This window comes from Mya arenaria, chromosome 6 (genome assembly GCF_026914265.1).
Source record: "Mya arenaria isolate MELC-2E11 chromosome 6, ASM2691426v1".
In the NCBI taxonomy this organism is placed as follows: Eukaryota; Metazoa; Mollusca; class Bivalvia; order Myida; family Myidae; genus Mya; species Mya arenaria.
In genome coordinates, this window is record NC_069127.1 from 5,631,170 (window position 1) to 5,652,095 (window position 20,926).

Consider the following 20,926-nt stretch of genomic DNA (forward strand, 5'->3'; position numbering starts at 1 on the left):
ATTCTGTGATGACAAAATATACATACACTACTTGAAGAAAAGTTGTTAAAATAGTAGCTCAAGTTTAATACAACACTGGGGCTATATTGAAATGTCTTATCTGTCACAACTCGGTGGTTTATAGTTTTTCTCAAAACCCGTGAAAAGGTATAATGGCAGTTTCAAACAAAATGGACTTTTTAAACTACTGGCGAAGACCTGAAACCCAGAAAGAAAGAAAAACAAAATATTACAATAAACATTTTATAATTGTAAGTTAGTTTATACAAGATCAAGTTCATTTAACACAAACCGCAGGTCAGGTATACACCTTTACCTTTAAAAGGTACTTGTAAATATAGGAAACATTTAAATCAAAGAATATTGAAATCCTATTTCTATTTATCACATCTGTAAATCAATGTGTAATATACCTGGTTATGTTTGACTTAAAAATCACCATAAAGTTTATATAACAAGCTTTAATTAACAAGGGATCTTCAAACCAAATTGATGATAATGAAAAAATGGAAGATTACAACTATCATGATGACATTCCCTTTATCTATTTCTGCCTGTCAAGTCTTGAAAATAGTTCAGCAGTGAAGTAACAACTGGTTTAAATGTGATGAAACAATTCGCTAATCATGAATAAAACAGACTATCTGATAGTTTAACCTTAAAGGGTCTATAACCAGATTGGCACCAAAAAAAGTTTTTTCTGAAACAAATCTCGGGACAATTATTTAATAAAATGTTTTATTTTTGGATATCAAAATTGCAAAAAAATACCGAAATGTAAAATAAATAGAGTCGGATAGCGGGTTCGAACCGGTGTCGCCAAAATTGCAGTCCAGTAATGTATCCACTGTGCTACGAAGGCTTACCATAAACAGTTGGAATATTTAAGCTATAAACCTAACTTGGTAATATCACGTGATAACATCGACTAGCCAATCACGCAAAAGGAATGAATTCTACTAGGTAGACATACCTACTCATCTTTTTAAATGGAAAAAGACGAAAAAACTGCGAAAAATAAATTAATTGTAACTTATGTGGTACTTTAGTTAGTAAGTTACAATGCATTGTACACATCGATACCAAGTTTATGTCAGTTTTCGACAATTTTCTTTTTTTTCCGCTATTTCATCATACAGAGTACAGCCCCTTTAAATGATAAAGCAAGTCATTTCATTACTGTCTTTTTGCAAATAACACAATATACAGAATATAATAAAAGCATGGCGTATAATTTAAGCCATGAAATAAGAATATGGAGGCCTTGGAGATAAATATTCAAAAGTTCAGTACATATGAAATTGTAGAACCAATACTGACAATTTCAAAAGAAATAACTTAAAGAGTTAAAGCAGTTTAATTGAAATATAATATAAAATATATCACATTCACTATTGGATATTCTAATAATTTAATCCAATGTGGATTATTCTTGTAAAGTTTGTGCAATGACCTCAAATGGCTGTAAAATAATCTAGTAATGGAAGTATATCTTCATACAATGTCATGAATCAGCTAGAATGCAAATGTAATACACTTATCTATGTGTTGCCCAACCCAGGAAATAGACTTGGCCAGATTTTAAAAAAAGATATTAAAATTGTCGTCCTTATGCAATAACTCAATAACTGCATATTTGAAAAACAGCATGGAATTGGTTAATACAAGCACCTTCTGTAGTTTATCCGAGATGTAAGTTACTGTATCACAGGCTTTATAATATTAAACAAATATTTATTCATCAATACCTTATAAAACTGGGAAACACCGATACTAGTAGGGCATTGCTTACATCAGTATTAATTCAATATTTTGTCACCCTGGTGAAAGAAGTGAATAACTGCATAAAGAAATAGAAGCAGATATTGAGATCTTGCATTAAAGCTAACGACATTTTAATGTGCGGATCACCTCTGAAAGTTAGGTACTTTAAAGGCCTGATTTAGACGACAAAATGTGAAGTTTGTGGAGTCGGTCGGTCAGCCATCGCCCATGGGGCAAAACATAGACAGGCGTGTGAACACAAATAATTGTCTAAACATCTATTTCAATGCTAGTCCATTTTAACAAAGATGTAGAAGAAAAATATGGTTCTCTGCTCAAGCAAACAAATAAATAAAGAATAAAAGAAGTAACAAGAATCATCACAATCGAAACAATATCCTCTTTCATATAACAACAACACAGACACAGATTGAACCGGAATCCAATCAAAACACCTCCCGCCCCACCCTATCCCAACTCTCCAAGGCATCAGTCAGCGCTCATCTGTAATAAGGCGTTTATAGTGGCGTCTTCGTTGCCGTTGTTGGCAGCAAAAACTGAGCGTATGATGTCATCTTCCATGTTGGGGAACATGTCCTTCACCTTAAATAATTATGAAAAGAGATATTAAGAATATCAGGAGAGCTTTTGTGTTATAATAAATTATTTTAAGGTACACTGTACATGTTTATCAAACTCAATGTAACTAGGAATTGCAGAGGCTGAAGTTACTATAAACCAATGGGTATGCTGGGACACAATCGTTAGACCAGGGGCCATATTAAAAAAAAAATGAATCCTTGTCCTAAAACATGCCTCAGTGATTCCATTTAGTCCATTGGCTGGTTATTTGCACAGTTAAATCAAAGACTTGGTTTCTAATTTAAAAATATGGGTATGTGTATTCTAAGGTTATTGAATACAGTCCGAGGACATACATGCAGCCTGAGGACAGAGGCGGACATTTCTAACCTCGGAAACAACAATAGCTGCTTTTTTACCTGCTTAAAATTTTCCTCTGTGTACCCTGGGCCCTGCGGCTGGGCAGGCATCATGGGTGGGTAACCTAAAACCACAAGTATACCATCATTTAGAATAAAACTCATACTTCTTATCATTTCAATCTCTCAATAATGACCACCCTTAATCGTTATAAATGTCAGACCTGATGTCTGAAAACACATAACATTCGAAGCCAGTAAGAACATACATACCATGACAAATCTTGATGACTTACTTAGAACCTGTACATAATTATATTTATATAAGTGACAACATTGAGTACAGTAAAACAAGAACACAGAAAACAGACGCAAAACACTAGTGCATATTATCATTATATATATATATTATCAGTCAATCAACAGAAACTATTATTAGAGCCAGAATTATGGGTTTTGGTAAATAGTTATTGGTAACATGTGTTTCATTTGTGTAACAAGTTTCATATGAACATCTTTAACAATTCTTTCTTATGGCCAAGGCCAAGGTTGTTTCTGCCGGATGATGACCCAATGGAGAGACGAAGGCTTTGACAATATCCCAACTTTTGGCCTCAAAAACAGTCAGGCTTAAGGTGATTTGGGAGATAATCAAAGCAATGTGAAACCAAAAATGTGTCTGTTTTTTTTCTCAGTTGCAAAGGGAAATAACTCAAAGATATTTTAGCAGAAAGTGCTATACATAATCATATGTATTATAGTGGCCACAAAGGTTCATGTCATCACAAATATTAAGCTTCAAATCTTATTTATAGACAGAGAGCAATGTTCATGTATGTTTCCTAAATGAAAATACCTTTAATAAGTGACGTATATACAGAGGAGACAATAAATTTACTATTGTGTACAAGGTTTTTTTTCAACATTGTTTTAATCAGCTGAAAACAGTTAAATCTTAGGGTGAAATGAGCTCAAAAATTTAAAACAGTACCGGTACTAAATAATTTGAGGGGTTCTAGCAGAGCAATATCGGGATGATAGAATGAAATTGTTGTTTATTGATTACTTAATACAGTATTGCAATTTACTATTCATGTGCTGGGTACCCCTTGTACCATGGTTATTCTAAAATATTTTACACGTGCAGTACTATTTAATAACTTTTGCCATTTAAAATATAATTTGTCAAAACAAGTATGGTGGCTGACGATTTTGAGGTTTTTTCACTGCATCCTATCTATGCTATTAGTGGTTTTAAGTTTTTTCTCCTGATTGTTCTCGTATTTATTTGCCTGTGTCCCATCGATGATAGCGTCTTATACACAGTGATTCAATGTAACTTTTAGAGGGACAAAATGACCTGTTACAAAATAAAGATAGATTTTAGAAAAGAAGGTCTGTGTATATTCGCACCTTGTGGCACAACATAGGAGTTGGGATACATGACGGTTGGAACTCCCACTGGTGGCATCATCTGAGGTAGGTCTTGCACAGGCTGGAAACAATCAATTAATAATTTTATGAAATATATTTTTTATGCCTATCAAAAAGATTATTTTACTATATAAATTATCATTTTCCATGTTTTACTGATAAACATAAAACGTCCTATTCATTTGAAAACAATAATTTCCTATTTAATGTTTTCCAATAGATCAATTGATTATAATCCAGTAATTGGATCATTACTTATTTAACAACAACACTTGTACTAATAGTTAACATTGCATATAAAGAAATCATGAAGCACATCATAGAAACAATGCAAAGAATGAAATCACTTATAAGGTTCGTCTTGAGATAAGGTTTATTGTAAATATCTTTTGAATTTGTATCTACGTTAATCACATGATGTTTGTTGATTCCAGGGTTATACAGTTACATAGATGCCATTTTTCCTTACTTATCAAGCACTCAACTTTTTACTAAATATGAATAAAAACTTTTTGGCAAAGATGGTGTCATATGATCGAAAAAATCTTACATTTGTTGCCATTTAATACAAAATTGTATAAAACTTGTTATGGACAAGTCATAAACCTTGCAAAGGCTAGCCAGCTTTGTAACTTTTCTTAAACTTGTTTCATCAATGTTTGTATTAAATAACAACTCAAGTCAGACATAAGCTAAATTCCTAAAAAAATGCAATATTAGTTCTTGTTTATAAGTTTATATTACTGATTTATTTTAGCTCAACCACTGAAAGCTGATATGAAATATTCTCAAGTCTGTATTCGGTGTCATTTAATGAAGATATGAGAAAAATATTAAATTAATCTACACGTACATGTACAACTTCAAAACACTGTATATAAATGTATGTAAGTAATAAATTAGAAAACAGCTCAGGACTTAATTTACTTAACCTGTGACAAACTTTTGAAATAAGATAGAACTCCATACAACAGTATTAATTCTAGTGTCAATGCTTTATTCACAGTACATTGTATTGACATTCCTCTTGCCCATACTAAATGAAATATGTATGTCAATATACAAAAAAAACTTGTAACGACCCACAACACCTACTGTAAATGTAAGTATGAGGTTGAGGGTTCCCTCTTTCTCGTCTCCCTGTTTGCCGCTGAGAGGGAACCACTGATCTACTGTCTCCCCATTCAGAGCTGCAGCAGGAAAGGTAATATACGTCCACGCAACACGGTCATCAGTGGTGAATGATTTCTACAAAAGTAGAGACAATCAAATAACCATTTTATCACCTCCTCTCATCACCTCTTTTCTTATATAAAGATATCATATTGAATATTCGCAAAATTACATTGGATGAATAAAAGATCAGTTTGCATAATCAGAAGAACATTGAAATAATACTAAATCAATATACATGTACTTGCCTCATCGAAGATTTCAACGTACATGTTGTCTACGCCATGTGGAAGCAAACTAGAACACAAAATGTCAGAACTATAAGGATAAAACAAATGAAGTAATTCAATTAGAAATTCCTTTAATAATCTAACAAGTGCTACAGGTGTCTATAACTTAACCAATAGGTGGTATGTTTGACACCTACCAGGTGCACTTTCTCTTCGCCTCTCGATAAAGGACACCGATTCTGTCAGATTTCTACAGACAAACAGATAAATGCGTGATTTATATCAGCTTAAAGGTGTGTTCACAATCTTACTTAATTAATTCAGATAAAACTGATATATGTTTGCAGTGACATTTTTTCAACAATATACTTTTTACCTGCTAGTGCAAATCTTTGCACCTACAGCTCCATATCTTAGCAACTACAAGTGCATATCTTTGCAGGGTCGGCTTCATATCTAGGTAACTATCTTTGCAGGGTCGGCTCCATATCTTAGCAACTACAAGTGCATACCTTTGCACATACGGCTCCATATCTTTGCAACTACAAGTGCATATCTTTGCAGCTTCAGCTCCATATCTTAGCAACTACAAGTGCATAACTTTGCAGGGTCGGCTCCATATCTTAGCAACTACAAGTGCATATCTTTGCACCTACGGCTCCATATCTTAGCAACTACAAGTGCATATCTTTGCAGCTTCGACTCCATATCTTAGCAACTACAAGTGCATATCTTTGCAGCATTGGCGTCATATCTTAGCAACTACAAGTGCATATCTTTGCAGCATTGGTGTCATATCTTAGCAACTAAAAGTGTATATCTTTGCAGCATTGGTGTCATATCTTAGCAACTACAAGTGCATATCTATGCACCTACAGCTCCATATCTTAGCAACTACAAGTGCATATCTTTGCAGCGTTGGCTCCATATGTTTGCAACTTCAGTGACCTACCAATTCTTATCTTTGCACCTAACAATGCATATCTTTGCACATACCAGGCAGTACATATCTTTGCACATACCAGGCAGTACCTATATTTGCCAATGCCAGGCAATACATTTCTTTGCACATACTAAGCAGTTCCTATCTTTGCACATACCAGGCAGTACATATCTTTGCACATACCAGGCAGTACATATCTTTGCACATACCAATACATATATTTGCACCTACCACTGCATATCTTTGCACTAACCACTGCATATCATTGCACCTACCACTGCATATCTTTGCACTGACCACTGCATATCTTTGCACCTACCAATGCATATCTTTGCACCGACCACTGCATATCTTTGCACCAAACACTGCACATCTTTGCACCTAACACTGCATATCTTTGCACTAACCACTGCATATCTTTGCACCTACCACTTCATATCTTTTCAACGACCACTGCATATCGTTGCACCTACCACTCAATATCTTTGCACCTACCACTGCAGATCTTTGCACCTAACACTGCATATATTTGCACTAACCACTGCAGATCTTTGCACCTACCACTGCATATCTTTGCACCTAACACTGCATATCCTTCCACTTACCACTGCATATCTTTGCACTAACCACTGCATATCTTTGTACCTTACACTGCATATCTTTCCACTTACCACTGCATATCTTTGCACCTACCACTGCAAATCTTTGCACTAACCACTGCATATCTTTCCACTTACCACTGCATATCTTTGCACCACTGGGGATTCTTGCCTCCGTTATAGGATGTGGGAGTCTCAAAAACAGCATGGCCAACACGAATCCTGCAGTAAGGGTCCATCCGCGTCAAACCGTAGTTCTTATTCAGCTTTGCCTTAAATTTCAAAAAGAAACTAATAGTGTTTGTTTTTATAGTGAATAGTCCAGTATGACTTACCAGGAGTTAACCATTTGTATTGGTATAGACCTCCTGTTACAAGATAACTTGTGAGCAATCAATAATTCAATTTAGTCATACATGCATTGTTTGATAGGTGATGTGACAACAAATAATAATTTAAATATGATTTCATAAAACAGGAGTGCTTCAACAATTAACATATTAATGATTTTATCCACCACTTCTAACACAAGTTTGCTTCTGATCTTTTTTTTTTTTTTTTTTAGTTTAGCTATAACTGATATTCTGCCTTTTAACCAATGTTTTCTGGATGTACCAATTACCGGTGTATTAAGAAACTATCCAATGGATAAGCATGGATTTGGCATGTTTGCTGGGATGCATGAAAGCGTTTCTTGAATAAATACTAACTCACCTGCACAATGCTGATGTTAAGCCTGCCCTTGACATTGGCGGGTATCGGCATGTAGCTCTGCTGGGCCTGTAGGACACGAGCCACTCTCTCGTCCGCATATGCCTGCTGCTGCTGGGGTGTGCCGTTTATTCGCAAAAAGTCAGTTGGAAGCTCTCCAACCATCACCTAAGATGAGAAACAGACAACATTAGATTTCTGAATCAGCAAGGTAGCAACTGCACAACAGATAAGTTGTGTGAGATAAGCTTATGAACTGATGCAGTATGTGTCTAACACATGATAAATAACATCATTAATGCTAAATCGGAATGCAATATTTTGCTTCAAATTAAGACTTTAAACAAAGATAATTTAAGTATTTATTAAACATATTCAATGGGACATGGCACAGTCTATGCCCTTTACATAGACCTGTCTTCGGTCTTTCACTAGAGTTTGATTGAGAGTTTTGTTTCTTAAAACTTTTCGACAAACCTTTCACAAAACCATCGCCTGATTGAGCACAGTAAAAACATTATTTTGAAATGAGGTTGGTCGAAGTGTTTGAGGAAACTAATCAAAATTAAACTCCGGATATAAAACAAAGGCAGGGCTCTTGAAGCGGCATAGACTGCCTTTTGTTTCATTTAAATGGTGAAGAAAAAGAAAAGTCATCTTTGTTTTAAGTCATCATTCAAAGCAAATTGTTGCCTTCCGACGTAGCATTTGTGACGTAATTTATCACGTGGTATACACACACTGTCTGGTGGTGTACTGTTGATACCGCCCAAATTATAAGTTGAGTTGCAGATCAGTTTACCATATGGCCCTGAATAATGACTCTACAGGCAAGACTAGTGGACCTTACCTTTACGGCCCAGATTCGTCGGTTTAATACATTCCAAATCAGCTGATCTGAAACAGCCCAGATCAGTGGACTATGGGGTCCTCGTCTGTGATATTCATAATCATGAGATTCACCTTTAACTAGACTGACTGACTGACCGACCGACCAAGTAAGTGAATGATTCCATTTGATAATCTTTTTTTATTAAATGTGTAAAACCAAAACTGACTTGATGAAATCACATATACTGCGTAAAACAAAAACTGGCATGATGAAATTACCATCTGATTAAACTGACATATTTTCTAACTGAATCAATAAGTATAAGAGATGTTTGACGAACATTATACCCCTCTGAGTGCCATGTTCTCAAGATTTTTTGGACAATTAATCAAATACAGTCAAAACCCGATGGCTCTATATCGACCCCCAAGATATCGAGCAATCCGATCAAATTTTATATGAATATACTAAGAGGAAAAATAAATCGGTCCTTTTAATCTGGTTCTAGCCAACGAGGATATCGAGCCATTAAATATCAAGTTGAGTTTTGACTGTATGCATATTCCAGCTGATTTGTTACTTTGAGGCAGTTTAAAGATTATGATTAATTTTCAGTCAAAGTTTATGAAAAGTAGGTAAAGTCCTACAACATGTTGAGACGATGACTGATTTTCCCTCTGGCAGCAAGTACATCCGACGTAAATTTGAATGAGCAATTTCAGTTATAAAAGAAATATAAGTAATATGACAATACCGGAAATCAAATGCTTGCAACATTTTAGCAAAATAATTATGTTGGTTAATATAATAATAGTCACTATATCTAAAATAACAAACTTGTCTAGAAGGATGACTAAGACTGGTTAGCTGAGTGTAACTTATATACACATTAAAACAAAAACAAAAAGTGACTTTGACCTTTGACATGATGGCCCCACAATCGATAGGGGTCATCTGCTGGCCATGCTTAACTTCCATGTCGAGTTTGAGGGCCATAGACCTAGGTATTGTCTACCAATAGTTATCACTCGGAAAAGATTTCCATGTTCAAGGTCACTGTGACCTTGACCTTTGTCCTGATGACCACACCCACAACATCCATGTCAAGTTTGAGAGCCAACATGTGCAAAGCAATTATACAGCCCCTCTTCTTTAAAGGGGTATGATTAATTAATTAAATAGATGAGTGAAAACTTAATTTGACTAAAAGGTGTATTGACAGAATAAAGAAATAATAAAATAGTAAATGATATTATGGACTGATGTATTGATTGTGTAAATATATCTTATCTCTAAATCTACGTGGGTGTTTATCTGGGCCATATGGCTGTATACTATGCTGATCTTGTCTGTACTGGCTAAGGTCACAAATCTGAACACTTTTATGGTTTTTGTACAATTATCTTGCCAAGTTTTTGTTGTAGAAAGGCTGAAAGCTAAAATTTTGTATGTAGCATCTTTGGTTAATGTGTCAACATCTGTCAAAGTACAAGTTCAGAAAGTTATCAAAATTCTTTCCATTGGGCAAAATCGCTCTCTTTTTTTCTTTCTTTTTTATTAATATGTATATACAACAGCAATATCAATACAAAACACGGTACATCAGATACAGAGAAAAAACATACGATATTTTCAATTATCATAGGACTTAATGTTTCATCTGTGTTAAATAAGCTCAAAATCATTCTTATTATGGACAGTAATTCACCCTTCAATTAATGCTTTGGAGTGCACTAATACCGAACATTTATTATAAACAAGTATTGTTTTTTTCTAAGATAATACACCATTCTAAAATGTTTTGCTAATTCTGAAGGATTCAGAAACAGATGAGTGCTTTAATTAAGTTTAAATTGGATTGAAGACAAATTGAAAACAAAATAACTTCAAACTTGATTGGTAAACACCTGCCAAAAGTCAACTTGCGAAAAAATATGTGTACATGGAATTATGATTATTAAGTATACTATCTTAATTAAACACTTAGCTGTCAAGTTATATGATGTTTTCTATCATAAATATCTTAAATGTAGGTCTACATATCTGCGAGGCCTCAAAGATGCACATGTGCCTTTTGACATCAATTCCCCATATGTTACATTTTTATCTCTTAGCGTATTAGAACATTGAAAAATACTCCAAGACACAAGATGAAACTTCGATAGTGTTGCTAAGTCAAGGATCTGTATTGATCTAGTTGATAAGATCATCCAGTTATTGATTATCGTAAACAAACGTGTGTGTAACAATCCGCTGTAGGCGGCGGATGTGCGTTCATAACAATCCGTTATAGACGGAAGTACTTGGTTGTTAACATGCAAATTAGCAAAGCCCAGGTTCTGTGTGGATAGAGAATTTAGTGTATATAAAGACCAGTGGACCCCTTCAGGGTCAAGCATGCTTTTCTCTGAAGGGATCAGTTGGTGTTTGTTTGGCGTCGCACGTTACTAATGGTGGCAGCGGTGGGATAATGACAACTGCCGGAATGGAGTTGCTTTACCCGTAAGATTCCCAGACCAAGACTTGGGACGAGTCTTCTCGGAGGGGAAAGTAATGTAATGGTCCGTTGTAGGCGGCAGATGTGTGTTCATAGAACGTATGTTTACTTGATTGGTAATATGCAAATTAGCAAAGCCCAGGTTCTGTGTGGATAGAGAATTTAGTGTATATAAAGATCAGTGGACCCCTTCAGGGTCGAACATGCTTTTCTCTGAAGGGATATGTTGGTGTTTGTTGGTCTCGCACGTTACACATGTTTTAACAGGTGTTCGGATTTGCATCCTGTTCGGATTTGAACTGTCAACCATAATGGTCCACTGATGTGGGCTATATGGTCTGCTGATAGGGCCCAAATATTTCACCAATCTGCATCCCATTGTCTGTTGATCTAGGCCTTTTTGTGTTTTTTTATCTGTATTGATTTAATTATTAGCAATGTGCCATATATCATGCCATAATATGCATAATGCCAGATGTATCTGAACTGACTGTGTACAAATGTTTGCCTTGCGAAGTATTTTTTTCAGTGTTTGAGGACATGTTGAAGTTTGTCATATGATTAAAGGTAGGATAAAACAATGTAATTAAGAGTGATGATCAATATTTGAAGTGTTATTGTCTTATTCACTTATTGTTACCAACTGATTCAAAGAAGATAGGGTAATTGTGAGAAAATCAGTACCTGACTTCGACGGTCATTAACCGCAGTTGAGTTATTAGTGGAGGACATGACTATTCGTTCAGAAAATACAGAGACAACAAACAAAATGACTAATGACCCAGTTTTGTCAAATGCTTCTAACTTCCTGAAAGGGGAGTAACTCTTATAGTTGATTAAGGCTACACACCACTAATATACTATTGTTCCATAGTGTGGTATCTTAGGTTCGGGTATCTTATCCGATCCACACTTACACTGATCTGCGTAAAATACACAAGATGGTCATGCATGCTGACTTCAGAGCTAAAAGGGTATCTGATATAAATGTTATATTAAGCAAACTTTTCGACTGTCTTTTACATACTGTAAATTACTGGTATTTTGCTCCAACACGGGGCCGTTACATACTACTACACACGTACGAGTATAAGGGGGGGGATATTCTCTTAATTATGTCCTTTGTGGATCACAGACTGAGAGGACACACCAGTACTATATAAACAGATATTGACTTGAAATATCGCTATCACGGTATATTGCTGTGCATATATGTATGCACGTGTTTTAAAGATGTATAGCTTACGCTTTGAAAAATACGGTGACGTCATGACGTCCGTTCAAATATAACGTCAACTCCGTGGTAACCCAATGACTGAAGCGGTCGAAGTTTCTTGTTAACTGACCGTGAACATGCCTGTCTTTAAATATTTCACTATCCTTATCTTAAATCCCTGATATGAGTTACGTTTCTCGACAGTTTGCACAAGGTAAGAATGATCTCATACATGTTCATTGAAGGCGTCGCACAAACGTAGAATATAAAGATTTTAAAACATTCGTAACTGGAACTACACACTTGTTATCGTTTAGGGACAGAAGCCAACTTCAACCGTTAACTACAAATGTAATTAAGGACCCAACATTCGATACTTACAATGAATAGCAGCTAGGTACTGAAATCAATATTCATAAACATAATAATGTAATCGACGGACAGAGAAATACAGAATATAGCATGAAAAAATATTAACTCGCACTAGCCTGACTAGGGTAACAGGACACCAGCCAATATGTGAAAAAGGTTACATGTAACCTTATAATTAAAATGGTTTTCTCCCTTGAATTAATTTATTCGGTATTGAAAGCCTGTCGTTTGACAGGTAATCATTCACTTGTTGTTATTGTTTCCTTTTGTTGTTGATACACGCGTATATTAGATGATCAATCTCATTAATATATATGCTTATATGATAAAGTTACAGTTGTGGAATAGCGGTATCATAATTATACAGTATCTGCTGACTAATTATTATAAACATGACTCAGGCCACGTTCAACCTAGCCACAATACTGCGCTAAAGGGAACTTTTTTAACATTTTGACATTTATTATGTTCCCCTTAACACTAAAATCGTCAAAAATTCTGAAACGGCTGTTTATGTGAACTACGTACAATCAAGACGAATGCATGGACTGGTTGAAATTTAGGACTCGGGTACTCGATCTTCTATTACCCTCGGGTTCCCGTACATGTACATACATGTATATTATTTTCATGCCGCAGAATAAACGCGACAACTTAAAGCAACCATGTCGTGAATATACCTTGTAGATCTACTTAAAAAAGACGCAAGTAACTTCAAAATTTGAAAAAAGTAGTTTGACATGTATATTTTAGTACAATCACTCACTCGGCAGCTTGAAAGCAGACATGTATCTTCCGTAGAGCATGTATCTTCCGTAGAGCATTGCCCATTTCTCGAAAAAAATAAGCATTACAAATTAAGGTTCTTATCAATTCACATATTCTAATTACTTAGCTATATTCTGAAACTTTAAATAAAAAAAATCGTTCATCGTGATTTTCATCAAGAGTATTTCCTTGAAATCTCAGGAATCTTCAAAAGGAAATATTACACAAATTATACCAAAACAACAATAGTGACTAGTTTTCATCCTCTTATACTTTTGAATAGGGTTTGAGTTATGACCAATATTCTATGGCAATACTTCGACATTGTTCTACGAAACATAGACGAGCTAATATATGAGATGTGGTTTTCAAAAGTTGAAATGTTTACCTACCGTATGGCGGAAGGGCAGGGTCAATGTTATCTGGAACTGTGATGGACATGATTCCATCAAAATACGTGTTCACGCAATGTGATCCTAAATCAGCTATGGGAACTATTTCTAATTGGAGCTAGTATATAAGTTAACCTTTTTTCACTTATATTTAATCGGATATTAACATAAAAGTTTCGCATAGGATTTATCATGATTAATATTCTAAATGAGTTTATGTTATTTGTGTTTAAAAATCAAAATGAAGCCTTATTTACATTTACTAAATAGGTAACCTTTTTGTTTCAATTTTTTTTTGCATTATGTAAACTGTGATTAACATGTCATATAACATTACCCATGATTGGAAATTTATCTGTATCTTTATCATATGGTTCTAAAAATATCCGCCCCGATTACAACCGTAGAAAGGTTCGCTATCTGTATGGACCTGGAAGCGGATTTAGATAATGACATAATCGTTTTAGACTGGCTTGAAACATTTTAACTGCTTTCAGGGCGATCATCTTTTAAGAGACGTTTTGGAATGGCTACCGCCGAGCCGGGTGGCCAATGCGATGACAAGCGCCCGGAGGACTCGAACCCAACTCGGGAAATAAGGAAGAACGACGCCACGTTCACGGAGCGCTTTGCTGCCTTGTACAACAATGAGCGTCTCAGTGATATCGTTCTGCGGGTCGGAGATGATCGTTACCATGCACACAAGTTCATGCTGATCGTCAGTAGTGACGTATTCAGGTGAGTACCGGCTACAGCTTTATTACCCCCGACCCCCACCCCCATTCGAAGACCTTAGGCTTAGGCCCCAATTTCTCGAAACATCTTAAGTTATAACAAGATCAAGCTCAGCATTCTTTTTTTTGATTGGGTATTTACAAATGTATAAATTCTCTTTTTTGAGTAGTTTTGAGGTTTAAAGGAACTTTTGTAGATGAAAAGATAAACTATTTGTTTCTTTTACAACATTATATTTAAGTTAGTAATTTTGCTGAATGAAATAAGATATTTAAGTAAGTTATCCTTAAGAACGTTTGAGAAATTGGGGCCATGTCTACAAACTTTGTATTGAGGTTGGTCGTGACCACCAGATGACATCTACTTTGACGGATCAGTGGTTAAACATGGCTGTGGTGACCTTGAAAGCAATAAAGCTTACTCACTTATTACAGAGAGAAAGCTTTGGCCAACGGTTTTCAAACTTTGTAGGTCTATATCTACTATCCTCAAACTTGGAAGAGGTACGTGTTGGCTGTAAGCTTAAATTACCACCATGACAAACATTAAATGACCTCTGGCTACCAACATCTCTTCTTAACTATACGCCATGGATCTTAAGCCGCCAAAATGTCAGTTATTCCATGTATTCTAAAAGCCTACAAATGAGTTCATGATAAAAATATTCCGGTTATCGGTGGCGATGGCAGCTTGGTTAGAGTATCGAATAGTAGAACAGATCAAGTCCCGGTTTCGAACCCCACTCGGGCCCCGTTGATGATAGTTTTGGTTATTTGCCAGGAATTGTAAATGGTCCTTAATGCCATGTACCTATCAGATTAAAAGAAACAATACACTTATGTCTGTCAAATAAAAGTTCAAGGCTGCAGAGTTTATGTTATACGTTCATCGATGCGACATTGAATAAATCTTGTAATAGCCATATACCTTTACCTTTATCATGAATGATATGTTCAATGTCAACATACGCAAAATGTTATCGTTAAAATATAAAAGTTTCATTTTAATTAGTTGTGTTGCGGTTAAGAATAACTTATCAAATACACTGGAGAATTAATATACATGCGGCATAACGTCTTCCGTGTAAATGCACATTTCGGCATATTTTGAACAACATAGAAAGTCGTATGCGCTGTATCTTTTCCTTGCAGTATTATGCTTGGAGAGAGCCGGTGGCGGGAGGGAGGCCAATCGGAAGTGGAACTGACCGAGGAGCCACCCTGTGTCCCAGTCTTCCCAGATTTTCTCAAGTATGTACATACGAAACATAAACGTTGCACAGTGCCTGCTTTCTTCCGATAATTATTGTGTAAAGCGGCGATGTGTGTTAAAAGTGGGGTGATGCTAAAAATCGTATGATTTAAAATCTAACTGATTTGTAAACGTAAGTGACGTACTTGTGCACGTTTTCAATTTACTAAAATAAACGCATGTACATGTATATCGTCTACAAAATATTCGGTCTCTGCCCCGCAATTAACTGTGTTTGTTTTCTTTTTAAGTTAATGCATCGAAGTCTACGAAACTATTAACAATAGAAACTGGCAACTCATTTTAAGTATGTTCACGTGTTTTATATCGACACATAACACGGTTATTCCTTCCACCAGATACATCTACACGGGTAGTGTTACATTGACGACGGACACCGTTTTGCCGATTCTGCTGTTGGCAGACAAATACAGCATCCAGACCCTGGGACAGACGTGCGTGGACTACATGCTACAGCACGTAGTGGAGACCCCCGACACCAACCGCACCCTCTCCTGGTACCACTACGCCAAAGTCACCATGAATACTGTTCTCATCGACAAGTGCCGCATTTTCATACTAACCAACGTAGATATTATTATGAAAACAACAGACTGGATGCATTTGTCCCAGGATGAGTTAACGGACCTCATTTCCAGTAATCAAGTCATCGTGAATGATGAGTTTTATCTTTGGGAGAAGGTAGAACAGTGGTTAACCAGCGACCTCCGTGAGAGTACGTTGGCTGACGACTTGCAGGAGGTTATTCCTCACATCCGCTTTACGATGATTCCTCCAAAGCATCTGCTGTCGGTTGAGGGTAGCCGCCTGTACCAGGAACACACGGCCGCCTTTTCTGGGAAGCTGAATGCCGCCTACCGGCATCACTCGCTGGCCCTTGATAACGTGGGGGGCGCGTGCAGCACAGAGAAGTTCCGTAACTACATGGATGATATGTACGGCATCTCCACGGCCATAACCATCAAAGGTTACCGGAATGTGGAACACATGGATAGCAAGATATCAAAGAGAATGACAGTCCCGTTTGCATTCGTGCCATCCGGCCATACAGCGAGAAATGAAAACCAGGCTGAATTTCGTGTCGAATTTTGGCCAATGGGAGCTTACAAAACATTCAGTTGGTATGGGTCACTAACTGACGACGCGAGACTTTCATTACAAATATTGAACAAGAAGAAAGAATCGGTCATTGTCAGTCTCACTTTCATTGTTTACGGAGAAAAGAATGGAGCGAGGTACGTCTCGTTCGCGTATTCAACTAAACACACATTTTCGGCCAAGAACTCGATTTTTGTGGAAGACAATCTTCTTCCTCTGAAAGAACTGAAAGACGAGAAGTCGGCGCATCTGATAAACGGTAATCTGGAAGCCAGAATATTTGTGAAGGTTGAAAACATTGTACCCCCTGAGGAGAATACCAAGTGAATTGAGAGAAATGAAAACATTTAAGATAGTATAGACATTTATAGCAACGGGATCAAGTGCAATTAATGGCTTGGTATTCATGTTTATGATAAAACTTTTTAACAAAAAATATATGAATAAAATGATATTTTCTAGCAAAACATATGTTGCTTCAATACATACAATTTGAAAGGCATTGTTCAGTCATTGTTTTATTGCATCAGTTTATTGGAGGTATGCCAATGCTTCAGATTAGAGAGTGGACAAGACACAAGTTATAATTCAAGGGTCATTACTCAAGAGATTTAAATAATACGAGTATGCCGTAAAAGTTGTGAACATACTTGTTGAAGATGTAAGTTAGACACCGACAAGAGATATTTAAGCTGAGTAGAATCGGTTAATTTGACGATTCAAGGGCGATAATTTAGGGGCGGTTGAAACGATCTAGAGGACTTTGGGATAAGACTGTATGCTGAGCGGACAAACTGACAATTCAAAGCCTATACCAAGGTGCTTGGTAACGATTGTATCGTCTGAATGCTTTTCAAATAAATATTTATGTGTAGTAGTAATATCGATTACAATTAAAGTAATAGTTTGTTTAAATGTCAATTCAAGCATAGTTTATTTGATTTTGTAAGCATACCGTGCTTATTTATTGTGCACATATCACTTGCGTACTTTCATGTATAATTGCAAATGTAGATGATAAAAAAAAATGATTACTGTATGCTGAAACATTTGTATTACTGCAGGTTGTGAATGTTACAAACTAAATATTGTTTTAACCAAGAAAAACGTTTAATTCATTGGTAACACTGACATACTATTGAACAGATATATAACATCGAAATATGGAACCGATATGTAACACTGACATACTATCGAACCGATATGCAACACTGACATACTATAGAACCGATATGCAACACTGACATACTATAGAACCGATATGTAACACTGACATGCAATCGATCCTATATGTAACACTGACATACTATTCAACCGATATGTAACATGCACTGACATACTGTCGAACCGATATGTAACACTGACATACTATCGATCCAATATGTAACACTGACATACTATCGATCCGATATGTAACACTGACATACTATATATCGATCCAATATGTAGCACAGACATACTATCGATCCGATATGTAGCACTGACAAACTATCGAACCGATATGTAACACTGACCTACGATATATCCGATATGTAACACTGGCATACATTTTACGGTATGTAACACTGACATACTATATATCCGATATGTAACATTGTCATACTATCCAACCGGTATGTACCACTGACATACTATCGAACCGGTATGTAACACTGACATACTATCGAACCGATATGTAACACAGACATACTATCGATCCGATATGTAACACAGACATACTATCGATCCGATATGTAACACTGACATGCTATTGATCCGATGTGTAACAGTGACATACTGTCGAACCGATAAATGACGATGACATACTATCGAACCGATATGTAACACTGACATAGTATCGATCCGATATGTAACACTGACATACTATCGAACCGATATGTAACACTGACATACTATAGAACCGATATGTAACACTGACATGCTATCGATCCGATATTTATTATTATTTCTAGCACACCGGATAGGCATTTCCGGTAAATTCAGCCGTGCTGGAAGACTCAATCTGGCATTGCCAGATGAGTCACGCGCTGTGACGTAATACTTTCAATTTCTTTTATTAAACACTTAATGTACCCATAGTTATGAGATTTCAATAGATGAGTTTCCATTAACATTAATTTGACAAAAATATTCCTTAAAAAAAAAAAAATAACCCTTAAAAGATGTGATAGCGAAGGAACTTAATGACGTATGCAGTGAATACAAATTACTGCGCGTCATGACGTCAGTAAACATCATCGCACGCGCTTTTTGATGAAATGTACAAAAACGCGCTTTCTTATGTATTTTCTTCACACAAAAATTGTAATTTAAGTTATGCTAGAAAAATATCTATCATGTGTGTACGTTCCGGATAGAAAAATCCGACCCTCGGGTACGCTGTGTAGCCGGTAACTCGGCAAGCCTCGTTACCAGGCAACGCAGGTGCCCTCGGGTCGGATTTTTCTATCCGGAACGGGAACACATGACAGATATTATTAATCCCTGTTGTCCTATTCGGCGTCGTCGGCGGCGTGCAAAACCTTTAACCTCGACCATAACTCCAAAAACACTCAAGATAATCTTATGAAACTGTTAGCACGTATTACTCGTGACAATATATACCATTATACCATGGCCCATAATCGTCGAGTTATGCCAGTTGTTTCACTTACAAAAACACAGAGGAGCGTAGGCACCCGCTTGCGGCACTCTTGTTCCCTATTAATATCTCTTGCAATATGCTTAAATAATGTTTTAAAGCCCCACATCGATCGACATCGATGTTTATATACTCTCTTGTAGACCCCATCCTAATCATAATATCTCGTACCCAGTTGCTATAAGTTCATGAAACTCCAGACTAAGTTCATGATGGTGTTACCAATGCTGTGCTTGCTTTTCAGTGGCAATTCGTGATACAATAGAGTTGTATGAACAATCTGATTCTACCATTGCAGCATTACTGCGGCGCAAATTTCGTTCACGTGAATAATGCATATGCACATTGATCACTTCCTGAAGATATACCTTAAACAAAACTTCAGTGGACGATAAAAATACGTTGTAACATTAAAGGCGAATATAGTTTGTTGAAGCATGTGTCGTAATGATCTATGATGCTAATGGTAGACATGTTAAACTCCATCAATCGAGCAGATTTTATCAATGGTCATGATATGAATATTATAAAAAGGAAAGGAATTTATATACATAAGTATTTAGTAACTTGTTTTCTAATCCTTATTATTTGTATTGTTGTTTTAAAAGCATATGTAAATTTGAAATAAATACTGTTTAAACTAATGATCATGATATCATGAAACTCGTAGTATGGGTCTCTACTTAAAGGGTATAACATTGCATACAATTTGCTCAAAATAAATTCAATCGCCCACGACTGGTTAGGAGGAACGGACGAGGTCCGATGAGGGCGAGTTCCGACGGCGAGTTGGAGTTTACTAAAGCATACAATAAAATATCATACAGTTTGATGTTTAAATTAAGCAGCGTATATGACCATATGTATATGTTTTCTTTTCCTTTCAGTAAAACAGGCAAACTACTTGTCATCGGGTAGCACTAAAATCTCCCTGATACCTTGCGCCTGAATTAATAGAAAATAATATGTTCTGAAATCATTATATACACGTACATTTGCATTATGATGTCTGCCTTGATTAACAGATATGTCGCCCTTTTGGATGTTATAATGCGCCCGTCAATTGTAACCAATTAGTTCTGAGTTTTGATCCGGAATGTCCTATTGCGAAATCTAAAAAAATCCACTCGAGTCGATTTCATTGTTAATCCTACTGCATTGTAAATTTACTTATTTATAAAAATGCAATTCAATATAAATGTTTGGTGATACTATTATTTTAAAACTGCAATAAATCAATTATATTAAAAACGGTCCGTAATACTATTTAATACGAGTGCAAGTTCCATAAGGGAAGTAATCGTTGCG

The 20,926-nt window shown here is 36.1% G+C and overlaps 2 protein-coding genes across 2 annotated transcripts; one reads left to right on the forward strand and one right to left on the reverse strand.

The window, feature by feature from the left end:
* Positions 1-229: 229 nt before the first annotated feature.
* LOC128238987 (toll-interacting protein B-like) lies at positions 230-11,924 on the reverse strand. The gene is made up of 8 exons (XM_052955377.1): positions 11,809-11,924; positions 7,799-7,963; positions 7,223-7,356; positions 5,561-5,609; positions 5,235-5,387; positions 4,119-4,200; positions 2,766-2,830; positions 230-2,367 (listed from the first exon to the last, which is right to left on the reverse strand). Exons 1-8 carry the CDS (start codon positions 11,854-11,856, stop codon positions 2,254-2,256), a joined length of 810 nt encoding a protein of 269 aa, XP_052811337.1. The 5' UTR covers positions 11,857-11,924; the 3' UTR covers positions 230-2,253.
* Positions 11,925-12,919: 995 nt separating this feature from the next.
* LOC128236788 (BTB/POZ domain-containing protein 17-like) lies at positions 12,920-17,475 on the forward strand. The gene is made up of 4 exons (XM_052951901.1): positions 12,920-12,947; positions 14,370-14,610; positions 15,759-15,857; positions 16,218-17,475. The coding sequence occupies exons 2-4, from the start codon at positions 14,399-14,401 to the stop codon at positions 17,302-17,304; spliced, it is 1,398 nt and encodes a 465-aa protein (XP_052807861.1). The 5' UTR covers positions 12,920-12,947; positions 14,370-14,398; the 3' UTR covers positions 17,305-17,475.
* Positions 17,476-20,926: the final 3,451 nt, after the last annotated feature.

Bases quoted from the DNA above. Each gene is read 5' to 3' on its own strand.
- LOC128238987 (XM_052955377.1), bottom strand. From the start codon at position 11,856: ATGTCCTCCACTAATAACTCAACTGCGGTTAATGACCGTCGAAGTCAG. The intron at 5,610-7,222 runs GTAAGTGGAAAG...TTTGTGTTCTAG, and splicing joins TGGTGCAAAGATATGCAGTG to TTTGCTTCCACATGGCGTAG. The intron at 4,201-5,234 runs GTAGGTGTTGTG...GATTGTTTCCAG, and splicing joins ACCTCATACTTACATTTACA to CCTGTGCAAGACCTACCTCA.
- LOC128236788 (XM_052951901.1), top strand. From the start codon at position 14,399: ATGGCTACCGCCGAGCCGGGTGGCCAATGCGATGACAAGCGCCCGGAG. The intron at 14,611-15,758 runs GTGAGTACCGGC...TTTTCCTTGCAG, and splicing joins GTCAGTAGTGACGTATTCAG to TATTATGCTTGGAGAGAGCC. The intron at 15,858-16,217 runs GTATGTACATAC...TCCTTCCACCAG, and splicing joins GTCTTCCCAGATTTTCTCAA to ATACATCTACACGGGTAGTG.